This window comes from Lepisosteus platostomus, chromosome 11 (genome assembly GCF_059453375.1).
Source record: "Lepisosteus platostomus isolate fLepPlt1 chromosome 11, fLepPlt1.hap1, whole genome shotgun sequence".
Classification (NCBI taxonomy): Eukaryota; Metazoa; Chordata; class Actinopteri; order Semionotiformes; family Lepisosteidae; genus Lepisosteus; species Lepisosteus platostomus.
In genome coordinates this window covers 29,661,587-29,674,748 of record NC_142621.1, presented here as the reverse complement: position 1 = coordinate 29,674,748, position 13,162 = coordinate 29,661,587, and the positions used below count along the sequence as shown (strand labels likewise).

Below are 13,162 nucleotides of genomic sequence, written 5' to 3'. Positions count from 1 at the left end.
GGGAACCCTTTACTTTTCTATTCCTAATCTCTCTTTAGCCCCTCTCCCCTCTCCTTTGATGTTACAGAAGCACTGGATGCACTGGGTGAATCAGAATCTTAGAATCATATTCCAAGCACTGGAGAACAAAGCTCTGATGAGTACATTCATCTCTATGATTTTCTAAATCATCCCAGAAAGTGATACTGCCTTGTATCTGAGGGGAGAACCTGCTATCCTTATTCTTCTATACATGCCTATTGTAAAGGAAAATAATCTGTTGTACAGTAGATCCATTGTCTCTCGTTCTGTCCCAGTCCATCAATGAAATGAAATGTGAATTATGAATTCAGAATCATGTATACACCCTCCCAAGAAAAATGGTGTTAGACCAGATGATCCCAGTCCAAATCTTTATGACTTCTGGGTAAAAGCAAGATGTAGCATTAATCACTGAGAAACCTAACCAAAGCTTGAACAATTCTCAAGGCTAAGAGTCAATCTAAAAATTGTGTTTTTGTGCAAAATTTATTAGCCCTAATATTAGCAAAATTTATTAGTACTAATTTATTAGTACTTTTACAAAAGTACATTGTAAAGGTGATATTCATAAAGATTTAAGATACCAGTTATACTTTCAGCTGTCTTTGTTACCCTGCTTACCTGCGCTGTGTGAGAAAATTTAATGGACTAAACCTCTTCAGAGGGTACAGTATATAAATAATGCTGTCTTCACCCTTTTAATCTGGACATATACAGTATGTAAAGCTTTATTAAACTGGCTAGAACTTTTTAGAGCAAAACAAGAAGCTAGTGAGTTCTTGGTGGTATTAATTTTAATTCTTTTCAATTAAAAGCCTTTGTCAACTACGATTACTTTCTCTAGTGCATTTTGGTGAACTCGAAGCAGTATTATCCTCAGGCATAAAAACAAATTAAATATAGTGTAGATGTTACCATAAAACCATTGGTAAGAACCAAAGTGATAATTATTATTACTTTTAAATAAGTGTATTGTTTCAGGGTTGTTATGAACAATTACATTTTTGCTAAATGCATTGTTACATGCTGTAAATACTGCAGAACGCACTCTTTAGCGACGGGGCCATTATGAGGACATGAAATCACTGAAGCCAACAAAAACTTCTGCGAGATGAAGAAAGCCAAGTACAGCTGTTCTGAGCTCTACATAGAACAGGAGAATAATATGAGCTCAAAGTTAGCAGAGAATCTAAATAGAAACCAGGTCCATTTTTCTAGAACACCCATGCATTGCATTTGAAAGCAGAAAGCAATAACCTAACTTTTAGATAGATATACTGTATTTTAAAACACTATTCACCCATGGCAAAATGGGCCAACAGGTGATATCAAGTGAAGTAAACATAATGGTCTAAGTTTAATACTGTTTGTTTTGGGAGTCTAGTCGGGATGACTTTGTGAGATGGTTACGCTAATCTATATTGCAGTGAATGCTAAGGGCTTTATAGTAGTTGCAAACAGAGCTTTGTTGATACTCTCGTATTATGTCAGTGTATACTGTAGTTATGTAGTTATAACATTTCCCATGGTCTGCAATGATTCTTTAGATGTTTCTATTGTTCTACTATTCAAGTGTTTTTGGTATTAAGCTTTCCTAATCCATCCAATCCTGAGTCCATCTACAGGCACTTTTGCTTTTTTAAGATGCAATCACCCTCTGTATTGATTCCGAGCAAGCAGATGGAAAAAAGCCCATACATGATCCTGTCACAGCCAACAAATTTTATTTACAGGTTTTTAGGTCATTTCTCAAAAGAAAATAATAAAAAACTCAAGCTGAAATCATTCTGGATCACAGTGAGATGAGTGCTTGGATATATTAGGAGTTTGCAAATAATCTGTTAAAGGCTATTGAAAGGTAACAATAATTTAAAAATTGAAGACCTTGTTTTTAAAAAAAAGCCAAAACATTCTGGTTGATAAAAGCCCACAGTCTTACAGTAGTTCTCTGCAGTATGTATGTAAAGGATGGTTACTGGTAAGAATGTTATGCTAATAAAACATAGGCCTGAAGCACTTTATTCTATTTACAAAAGAACATGGCTTTTACAATTTTTCAGTCCATAAAACACAAAAGTTCAATATTTACATATTGTATAACAGCACAGCCTACATATCCATATTCACTTTCCTCTGAAGCAGAATTACAGCAGGGCTCAAAAAACAGATCAAGGCTCTTACAAATTACAACATGCAGTATCCAGAGGCACAGCACACAGGTCAGCGCAAATACCCTCCAGTACAGAACAAAATGGCTAGAGGTCTGTGTGACAGAGGCTCAAAGGGAGGAAGGGTCCATCTGCTTTGAAGTTCGCAAAGCCTTTCATATTAAATTAACACATTTCATACTTTGTTTCCTGCAAAAGCCCGAAATAAAACTACAGTTTTTGAAGGGAAACTACTTAATTGCATTTCATCCACAGCCTGAAAAAAAAAATTGAGAAGCTTGATTGGATACTGAATTTTTCAGTGATCTTAGATTTAGTGATTTGCCTTTTGCAAATTGCTTTCCTGTACAGTATGTTTGTTTATGATTCAAAACAGTCATACCACTTGCGTCATACAATCTGTGCGCAGTATTGAGCTTCAGAGTGCACCTAGAAAAAGGGAATGAGGGTGATGCATTCCTTTATTGGATGACATCATGTTAGACACTGGACAGAAATAGTGCAATTTCCACAATGTACTTTTAATACACATGGTTGAAATAAAGCACATAAAAGTAGTGTCAAAATGTCTTATAAAATGATTTACACAATGTTTTGAAATTCAAGTAAAACATCTCAATCATTTACTCCCAATAGTTTCAGTAGGAGTTTTTGAACACTTTTTGCATGATGCAGGGGCAGATATATACAGCAGATACAGGGGCTTAGCCAAAATATTGAAAAGTTGTCAACATAACCTTAAAATGGTGACAACTGTTGCCACGGAATTTCAGCAGCTTTGTGTTTTACAATAAAAGATCTACTGAAGGGTTAATCCATTCCAAACTGGAGGAACTGCCGCAAGGCCAGTCTCTTAGGGTGTTCTTCCTTTTCTAATGCAAGAAACAATCACAGCAACAAACATACTTGGGCAGAAGATTATATTAAGTAGATAAGTGCTTTTGAATATGAATCTTCACTTTTGTGTGTTGGATGGACTGTGTTGATGATTGAAGATCTTTATATGTTGTTGTTTTACATCAGAGCACCCAAAGTTATCGTCTACAGCAGCAGATGGGTTATTGACAATGCAAATACCTGTTTCTGATTGATTCCACTTTACTATAGAAATGTAAAATGTGAATTTTGTATGAAGTGCATTGACTTAAATTTGGTTTTGACTGTATTTTCAAATGCAAAATGAAAGAACTGCATTTTTTTTATAGATGTTAACTGTTCTATACAATATTCAGATATGATTCATAAGTGAAACAATATACCACAGTCCAGTCCTGTGGAAGAGTTACACAAAATTTCAAAAAAGGGAAACTTTAAAGCTCAGAATGCTTATCTATATTTAATGTCCAGGAGTAGAGGGTCTTCTGTTAATGAACCTGTAATCGAGCTATGACTGTTTTTGGCTATCAAGGTTTGTTTGGTATTATGCTTATGCATGATCTTATAGATCCTTCAATTAAAAATCAATAATGTTGTGAATCTGAACTCCTATTTTTAAACGATTCGTTGAGAAGTTATTTTTCCCTGTTTGTGGATGTATACGGTGATTACTGTGAAAAAACATAAGTTTGACATAAACTATGCTCAGCATCTCTAAATCTTGGGCATTTTGTGAAACCACATTAAAGAGCCTCAAAACAGTACTTGGTAATCAAAGATATTGCTTTATAGTCAGTGCTTTGGAGTTTTGGTTTCAAGTCTTTACAGAAACTTGCACCAAACTGAATGTTGCTATGCAGATTCTGTGACTGAGTGGTCAATACTGACTTCATTGCATGTATTGAAACAATAACTATTATGAGAATTAGTGATTCTCAAGGATCAGTTAGTTTTTTAAACACATTGTGGCTATGAGAATAGCCCCAGTTGAGTTTTGGATATCGAAGAATTGCAGTATGTATGAACTGCATACATACATATATCTATGCATATACTGTACTATGCAGAACAATTTTTTTCAGTTATTATTACTGTTTGCCACACAATACTTCTTTAACTTGATTAAGATGCATTGAAATACTGGGAATGTAATGTGAAAATTGGCCAATTACAAACAACTACTGTATGTGTGAGGTACAGTATGTTAATTTTCAAAATCTTTTACTCATTCCTGTATTGTTCAGTTCAATAAAGCTTATATTTACATAATTTAATTAGTTTTAATCATTGGATGATATGATCATTCCCAGTGCCAGTTACCTTCCTTCAACAGGAGAGGAAGAATTACAAGCATAGAGGTTTTATTACTCGTTCAAATTGCAGAACAGGGAAGTGGAGTACAGTCCCTCTTAGACTTAAAGTGGGGAGTTAAATCAGTTGTTGCTTTGCTTTAATAAGATTCTATGAAGAACAAGGAGGAAAGATTTAAATACATTTTCAAAGTCTTGTTTTACATGTGCTCTACAAATTGGAATTCTTCACTCTGTCCTCAGGATTACTCAAGCACAAATCAGCTGTATCAATTTGCTGTGGAAGGATCAAAGTTAAGAGGTTTCTCAATTTCAGTCCCTTTTAAGGGCTGATGGAATGATATGGTGCTTTGTTAAAATTTACTGGAATCTGGGCAGCAAAACAACTCTTATTTTCTGTTGCACACCAGTTTCCTAAATGTGATCCAAACTGTCAGCAGCAGGCGTTAGCAGAAGTGAGCCGCAAGCACATCAACACGGGAGTGTCCAAAGGCTTTGCTGCAACAGCCATGTCTGATTTGAATGTACTTAGATACTGTATATGTATGACATGTAAAAATGACATACAAAAATGTCAAAATGATCAAATGTGGAAAGAAAAAAACACCTTAAACTAAAGCACAATGACATTCTTCAGTCAAAAAAGTACATTCACCAAGGACAGTTCTGGTAATCAAACACTGTGAGAAGAGAATTTCTCAAGAACACAAATCATTCTCTCCTTTAAAAATAATAATCTAACAACAGAATACTTTGCCTTGTGTTTTAGAAATTCTGAAACCATTTTTGAAATTTCACAAATCTCTAAAATTCCCCTTTTTGTCTGACTATATACATTACAGAAAAATTCCTGTGAAGATGACACACATCTTTTTGTCTGTGTTTGGCAGTTACCAGATCACGTGTTCACTCTTCCATGCCAGAATCTGTGGAATTTAAAGAGCAGAATCATAATTGCAGTGAAGACAGAGGCCTGACAGGAATCACCAGGAACAATTTCTCAACTTAATTGTCTTCAGCTTTATCTGCTAATGTACCCATCGACTGCTACCTTCTGTGGAAAATCCCAGAGTGAGCCGCAGTCTTCTCAACAGTAACAAAAACACAGTCTTGTCTTTGGAGAAATCAGGTGTTCTAATCAATTTTGTTTTATCATATGATCGTACCAGAAGAATCTGCACATCATTAAACCAATTAATATACAAGCACAAAGAGTCTGGAAATTCAGTCCTTGGGGAGTATGTGAACAGGCAGTTTTTTGTTAACTAAAAGTACTACAGCTGTCCTGATATTAAAGTTTATTAGTCTAACAGAATCAGCGATGCCTTCTTCCTCATCTCTGTTGCTGAGCAAACTGTAATCACTACATCTCCACTAAGCTGCACTGTACTGCACTGCACTAAACAGAGAATGTCATCATTCACTGAGACTGTTACATGACTGCATGATCTTCAAGGACTGAGATACTGTACAAGTACATTTTCTGCTGGTTAAGAGAGATTAGGAGACTTTCAGGTATTTAGAATATATTATATAAATATATATATATATTATATTTTATTCTTGTGCCATAAATGATTGCCACAAATATTAATGAATACATTAATATCAAATATTAATGTATAAAACATCACAAAAATATCAAATGTAATTGTTTCTCAAATAAACCTCAGAACATAAAATAACTAAATTCTAAAATATTTTGTAGAAAATAAGTTCAGTGTATTTCCAGGAAAAAGGTTTTGCAGAGCAAATGATCTAAAGCTTTGTTGATGTTGAAAATTAATATCTTTTAAAATTGCTCGAGTGCCATCTGACTAGAAATCTTTAATTGGCAACCGGCTTTGAACAAAATTGAAAAACAGGAAGCAGCTCATTTAATATAATGTTGCATGTAGATATAAGCTCTGGAAACCTAAAGGTAGGCTCACATTTACAGGAGTACAGGTAAGTAGGAACTGAAGGATGCCAGCAATTTGCACACAATTTGACTGTGGTGCCATGATTTCTCTGAGTTTGCTTTCAGTTGTATCATAACGTTAACACATTAATTAGGGATCTGAGTGGTTAGATCAGACTAATAAAAAAGTCTCCCTCTGGTCAGATTAGTTTATAGCTAAGATTTTAAACTTGGAAAAAATTAACTTCAGGAATTGAAATTTGTTTTTTTTCTTAATATCTCTAAAATCAGAAAAGTTCATTGGTTTTGAGGTGGACTGAACCTTTTTAGCTAATCTCTTGTGAGTCTGGCCTATGGCATCTGGCAGTTCTGGTTTTCTTTATTCTAAAAGGTGATGCTCATAAACTTATTGTTCTGTGACATTAACTTCTGCTGATATGCTCACACAGAAACAACAACTGTAGGATTCGTTTCTCTGTACTTTACATATCTTTGAAGTGTCCTTTGATGTTACACACTGTAATATTTCTGCTCTAGAGTGAGCTCAGAGTATTTGCAATGGAGAGAGTTTTCTTCCCCGTTAGTGTTTAAGAATTCAATTCCATGCATGAGAGGGGATAAATATCCACAAATCCAAAGCAGCCCCAGTGTGACAGACTTTTTAAAAGATCACCAGGCAGTGGAGTGAAGATACTAGTGAGGGAAAAGTGAAATACCCACCTCTGAAGAGGACATAAACTGCTTAGGGAGAACACTGTTGAAGTAGCACTTAGGACACCTTTCAGTGAGTATGTGGGGGGAAGCAAAGGAACAAAAAACAAAACCATTGCCCACATGCTAATGCCAGTCCTCCCTGTTTCTTATTCTTTAAATTTGGCACACATACGCACGCCCACACACATACACACATGTAAGTAAGGGTACAGCCCCGCTGGGCAGGAAGTCTCTTGCCAAATGTCCGTTCATGGTTTCCCTGCCACCTAGCAGCGGTCGTCCTCGTCTGTGTCGCTGAACAGCTCGCAGCCAGCGACCGAGCTGGACTGAGAGAGGCGGTTGCGGAAGTGTCCGTTGGGGACCTGCCAGCTGTGCCGCAGTGGCGGCGCCGAGCTGATGGTATTGGAGCGTCCAAAGCTCGTGGCCACAGCGGCTTCGAAAGTGAGTGTCTCCTCCAGGCCGGCAGAGTCGGGGCTGTTGTAGTCCTCGTGCAGGGGCAGGTAAGGCTCGGAGATGTAGCGGTGCGGGGTGGAGCGGTGGCTACCACCCTGCCCAGATGTGGCCCCCTCTCCCCAGGCCTGGTCCCCGCACTCTGCCTCCTGGGTCCGCGGGCTGCTCCCATCACCTGGCGGGGAAGGGTGGGCACGGCGCACCAGGGGCGAATAGGAGATGTGTGGCCGTGGCCTAGAGGGTGTCTGGGGAAGTTGACGCCGGCCGCGTGGCGTGCTGGATTCCGATGTGGAGGGGACTGGACTGTCCGAGCTGGTGCCCTGGGAAGAGACAAACGCCTTCGCTTCAAAGTTACAGAAAGCCACAGAAAATAACCCACTAAGGACTATTGCAGAATTAAAAACAAATGAAGCAAGGACCCCAGGACACAGATGGAAATTAACAGGCAGTGCATTTAGGAATGAGAACAGGAAGCACTTCTTTACACAAAAGGTGGGAGGTGTCAGGAGCAAGCTGTCCAGCCATGTAGTTGAAGTTGATGCCATTGGATCTTTCAAAAAATGGCTGGATGGGATTCTCACATCATTTACTTATTAGCAACCAAACAAAAGAGATGGACTGAATGATCTCCCCTAATTTATAAATTTCCTTATTACAAAAAACACACACGGGCAGTGGACTCCTAATAGGAACTAACCTCTGTCTATTATGGGAGGTGGGACTCTATGTGTCTTTAATGAATAACTTGTGAATTGGAAGATCAGAGTTCCTGTCTCACTGCAAGATGGGTGTCAGCCCTGCCAATCTGTAGAGACCAATTCCTTTAGGCTTCTGTTCGTTTAGAATTCTCAACACTTGTATGCACCCACTGCACAAACACATGGGACTTTATAGTCAAAGCCTTCCAGACAGAACGGCGCATGATGCCCACCTGTCTGTGGGGCGTGTGTGACCTGCCCTCACTGGGGGACCTGGAATGCTTGCGTTCCCGGGAATGGTGTTGGCTGCGCTCCTCAGAGTTACAGCGGGACACGTCAGGGGACAGCAGGTGTCTGCGCTCTTTGGATCGGCCCCTTTCCCTGTCCCCTGGCTGCCGGTGGTCCGATTTTAAACCTGAGGTTCCAATAAAGCAGATTGTGGAGAAGGTTTAACCAATAAGCGGTTGTAAGCAGATATTCGGACGCAATTTTTCAAATGATGAGAAACACGTGGTAACTGGGGCAAGGAACGTGTTGTTTCATACAACATATAAAGAGACTGTAGAAAACAAAATTAAAAACAGCAACTGAGGAGTTTATAGGTTTAAAAGTAAAGGTACTGTATGTATTGTTTTGCTTTTCTGAAAGGGACTGAAGCATGTGTGCTCCATCCGCTGCAAAAGGTAGATAATTCTATGACCTGAAAGTGCAGTAAAGAGCTCAGTACGTTTAGTGGAGATACTGAAGATACTCCACAAGACAACAGAACACACAACAGAGGGGCTTAAAGATCCCTGCATATTCTTTTTGTTTTATCCCACATCAGATCTTAAGTTAATTTAGGGCATAGGGTTAAAATGTAATTTTTAGGACTTTTAAAAATCCACAGATTATTTTAGACAATAACACTTAAAATCCCTGAAGAACAGAAGCATAGTTGAGAAGGCATGGCCATACAGCTTTGGACACACTATATTATTATTTATTAAAGCCAAGGTGAAGGGGTTTGCGAAAAAAGAATTACTTCAATAAATCATTTGTGAATGCCTGGTACAAAAGCTCATTTAATCACTTGTTCTGCTTAATAAACTGATTAAACGGAATAAAAAAGGGTTGTTATTTGCGGCAATGCAGTTTAGTTCTACTCAGTGTGTAAGTGGAACAGCCAATCAAGAAGCTAAAAACTTTCATTGAAAAGGTTATTCGCCTTTAATACTTTTCCCTTATTGATTAATGAATTAACATGATTAATGAAAGATTTACAAGGACCAAGGACAAAGCAAAAGACAAACACGAAGCTGGAAAAATGAGTAATAAGTAACTTATGAAGGTGGCATGTTCTGTATAAAAATACTAAGATATTATTTAGAGATTGCATTAAAAAGAGAAAAGATACAGTATTTTGCTTTTCTTAAGACAAATAATTAAGAAAAACATAATCATTTCACTTCTTTTATTAGAAAGCAATTTGCAGGTACCAACACAAGTAGAACATACGTATCCTGCATGTGAAAAATTTAATTTTAGATCCTGACGCTTGCGCCTGTTGTGAACTAACTGCCCACCCATCCCTCTATCTATCCATCAATTCACAAATCAACCAACCAGCCAATCAACCAAACAATCGAACAACCACTCAACCAATAGACCAATAAACCAATCAATCTTCTAACTTATAAAGCACCTTTTTGCCCATGGTTTGTCCAAAAGCAAAACTGGACTCCCTATCTGTCATTATCATGCTTGAAGTGCGACTGACCAGAACCCCTGTAGCTCCGCTGTCGAGGTCTGTACAGACGGTCAGGACTGACTCTTTCCAGGGAATACTCATCCAACCACAGTCCGTTCACACGCTGGTCCCCAATAGTGGAAAAAGAACGCTTCATTGTGCTGCTGTCCGTCATGACCTGAGTTAACGTGAAACGCCATTAGAGAGCAGTTAGAAAGACTTGAAATGATCTAGCTACTTTGAGGTCAATTGGTCCGGGTGTTGAGGTAAAGGGCTGGCTCCCAAAGCCTCTGTTCTGACTCACCGTCTGGCCCCCTGCCGTAAGTGGACTGCCTGTACTTTGAGTAAGATGTTAAACTGAGTGATTATAAATGACTGTGCAACAGTAGTCATGGAAGTATGATTCACTCCTTAGTTTCTCTACCTTGGATAAAAGGTTTCAGCTGAGTTACAGTACCATTATTATAATACGACTGAAAAAACAATACTGAAGTTTCAGTTGGAAACTAGCACATTACACCTGAAAAGAGAAGTTTGGTCAATGAACTATTTTCAAGTGGAACAAGCCACTCACTGATAATGGAGAAAAGTGGATTCTGCTCATACAATAGATAAAACATACATCAGTAACTTTCTTATTGGAAATATCAGTAGAATAGTAAAATAAATTTTACAGTTTGATACTAAGTTTTTTTAATGGTAAACTTTAAGGATGGATTACAACAGTTCATTTCACAAAGACATGAAGAACAAAGCTAGGGCATGTAGCAGCCATTTTCTAATGCCCCAGGTGAATTGTCCTCTTCTGGAAACAGTGGAAAAAAATGATGGTAAGATTGCAGATTTCAACGCTGAGGCATGTACTGAATGGTTCTGAAATTAATGATTAATGATTTCCATTGTGGGGTAAAAGATAAATACAGTGAATGTCCAGTTAATACATTAACACAGCAGGTCAGATCACAAAATTAGAATAAAAAAAATATTTTAAATATTTTATAAGAAATTATCTGTCAATGAAAGGATTAGAAATGTCAGTATATGAAATAATGTGAACAAAGGACTATTAAAAATCTCCTTACAAAACACCCACTGATTCACATAAAGTATAAAAATGCCCTATTTGTTATTTTTCACTCTTCTGTTACACCTGTAAAAATAATAATTGTACCGTTACGCTCATATTAAATCACAGAATGCAAGAATGCCTAAACTTTGGTAATTTTCACCCCATTTTCACCCCTGCTGAAGTGCCATTTTCACCCTTGTCACATAAGCAATGACACCATAAATATATTTTTTAAATCCAATCTTACCACTTGTGTGTTTAATCTGCCATCACTCCTGCCATCACCAAAAACTGCAACCCGCAAAAGCAGCTCAATGCTAATAATCGGTTCATGCAGCACCTCAAGAAGACACAGGCGAAATGTGCCGTTTCAGGACAATGCCCTGCTTCACTATACTGATCTGCTTCCACCTTTAATCCAGGTCGCGCAGGAAACAGAATAAGAGGTCCTCCCAGACAGCATCTGGCACCACACCTACAGTGTCAAGAGAATGTAGAGGTTGTACCTGTGCTTCTACTGCCAGCCGAGGCAAAGAGGAGGCTCGGATTGATACTGCCCGCCCTGGGACATCAAGGGGAACACACTGCCTGTTAGTGGGGCAAAGCAGGCCATTAAACTCTTTTCGCTCCGGCACCTACATATCAGAAGAAAGAGGGAGAAAACACAACAGTTTCTGAAACACACTTTGTGGCACAGTGTCAGGTTACTAAAAAAGTAACCACTGGTGCTCTGAAAGAGAAAGCCACAAACAGGCAAAATGCAGTATGCTGACGTAGTCCACTTCCATTTTTTTCACCAGATATCCATGGTGAAAGAGAGTTTGTCATCCTTTGTGGGGGAAAAAAAGAGAGCACTGGTGCCCAGTTGCAAGGAAACCGGCCTAGGTGAGGTTGCATATTTCCAGGTTCAACGTTAATCTTCAGATGCACGCCAGTATTACAGAGGTTTCCTTTTGTCTGAAAGCAAATGGACCAAAAAATAAGAATCCTTGTTACTGGGAAGAGCTCCCAAGGAAGGCAGTGAAAATGGGCAATAAGTAAAAGTGCAAAGTAGGTGTGGCAATATGTGTATTTCTTCAAGAGCCATGGAAAAGTGCAGAATAACTAAAACACAGCACTCAAGGATTTCTAAGTGAGAAGATGTACAGTAACATGTCCTGTACGCATTCAAGTGCACAGACATGGGGGAATAGTTTGTGAGACACACAATGCTGAAGACCTCTCGGAAATCCGAAAACAGGGGGCAACCTAGGTGTTTGGAGGAAACAAAATTCTCCAAAGTGACCAGAGAATTTGTGGGCCTGTCCCTCCAGCGAAAGAATCCTGCAGATATCACTTCTGGGAACACAAGCACTGGCACTTCAGCATGCACCAAGAAGAGAAGGTCTAGACGGACGACTGTATAAGAGATTCCCAGGTTTCAAACCACATGCCAAAACACATACAATATTTCCCGTTTCTTTAAGAGGAAAATAAAGGCTTCTGTGTAGCTCAGAAATCCTCAAGAAATACTGAAAAAAATCAACAGTGGCGAAAAGGCATTTATACTTTGGTTTTGCACAACAAACCTAAATTAAGGCTCATATCAGATTAAAATGTATATACTATCTAGCCACTGCAAATTCAAAAAGTTTCATGTAGGCAGAAAGAAGAGGCCTCCTGCAAACAAAAAGTGTCAAGCATGGACTGGGCTAATGAGATGATTATGACCTTGAAGGTCTAAGATGCATCAAGCCAACAATAAGACCTTAAAAAGGACAGACGTAAAAATATGAAGCAGTCTTTAAAGTGTTTATTAGACTTTTCTTCCAGTTAAGTCATAAACAGTACTTAGGCAGAAAAGATAAGTAGTGTAGGTGAGAGAGATGATGTACCATGAAAGAAGCTATATAAAATAGCAAGGTTATTATTATTGTTGCTGCTACTGCTAATCATCCTTTCCCAGACCAAAGTAAAGCACACCAAAAAAGACTGGCCAATACTAGAAATCAAGAAGCTTCAAAAAGCTCAAACGTCACATATTCCCAGGCCTAAATTATAGATCAACAGCTGCTGCTCAGTGTCCAGGGTTACAATGTAGGAGGTGAAGAACAACCTGGGTTGATGTTAACCATTGTCATAAAGGGAGAAAAAGAAACTACTCTTAGCAAACTGCTACGGACAAACCTTATGCTTGGTGGCAAAGAAAGACAAGACAGATGTTCAAGGCAAACCATGCCTGAGGAAA

The 13,162-nt window shown here is 38.5% G+C and overlaps 1 protein-coding gene across 8 annotated transcripts in view; it reads right to left on the bottom strand.

Annotated features, from left to right (window-relative positions):
* Positions 1–1,723: 1,723 nt before the first annotated feature.
* Positions 1,724–13,162, bottom strand: part of cacna1ea (calcium voltage-gated channel subunit alpha1 Ea) — a 344,022-nt gene continuing 332,583 nt past the window's right edge. For 5 of the 8 annotated variants that reach the window (XM_088599061.1, XM_088599060.1, XM_088599063.1 and 2 more), the window contains 4 exons: positions 11,442–11,570; positions 9,897–10,044; positions 8,371–8,552; positions 1,724–7,759 (listed from right to left, as the gene is read on the bottom strand). In XM_088599061.1, the coding sequence (XP_088455187.1) occupies positions 7,256–7,759; positions 8,371–8,552; positions 9,897–10,044; positions 11,442–11,570 (963 nt within the window). In that variant the 3' untranslated portion in view covers positions 1,724–7,255. Of the gene's footprint in view, positions 7,760–8,370; positions 8,553–9,896; positions 10,045–11,441; positions 11,571–13,162 lie in introns of those variants that run through there. The other 3 variants (XM_088599062.1, XM_088599066.1, XR_015925303.1) reach the window with 3 other exon arrangements.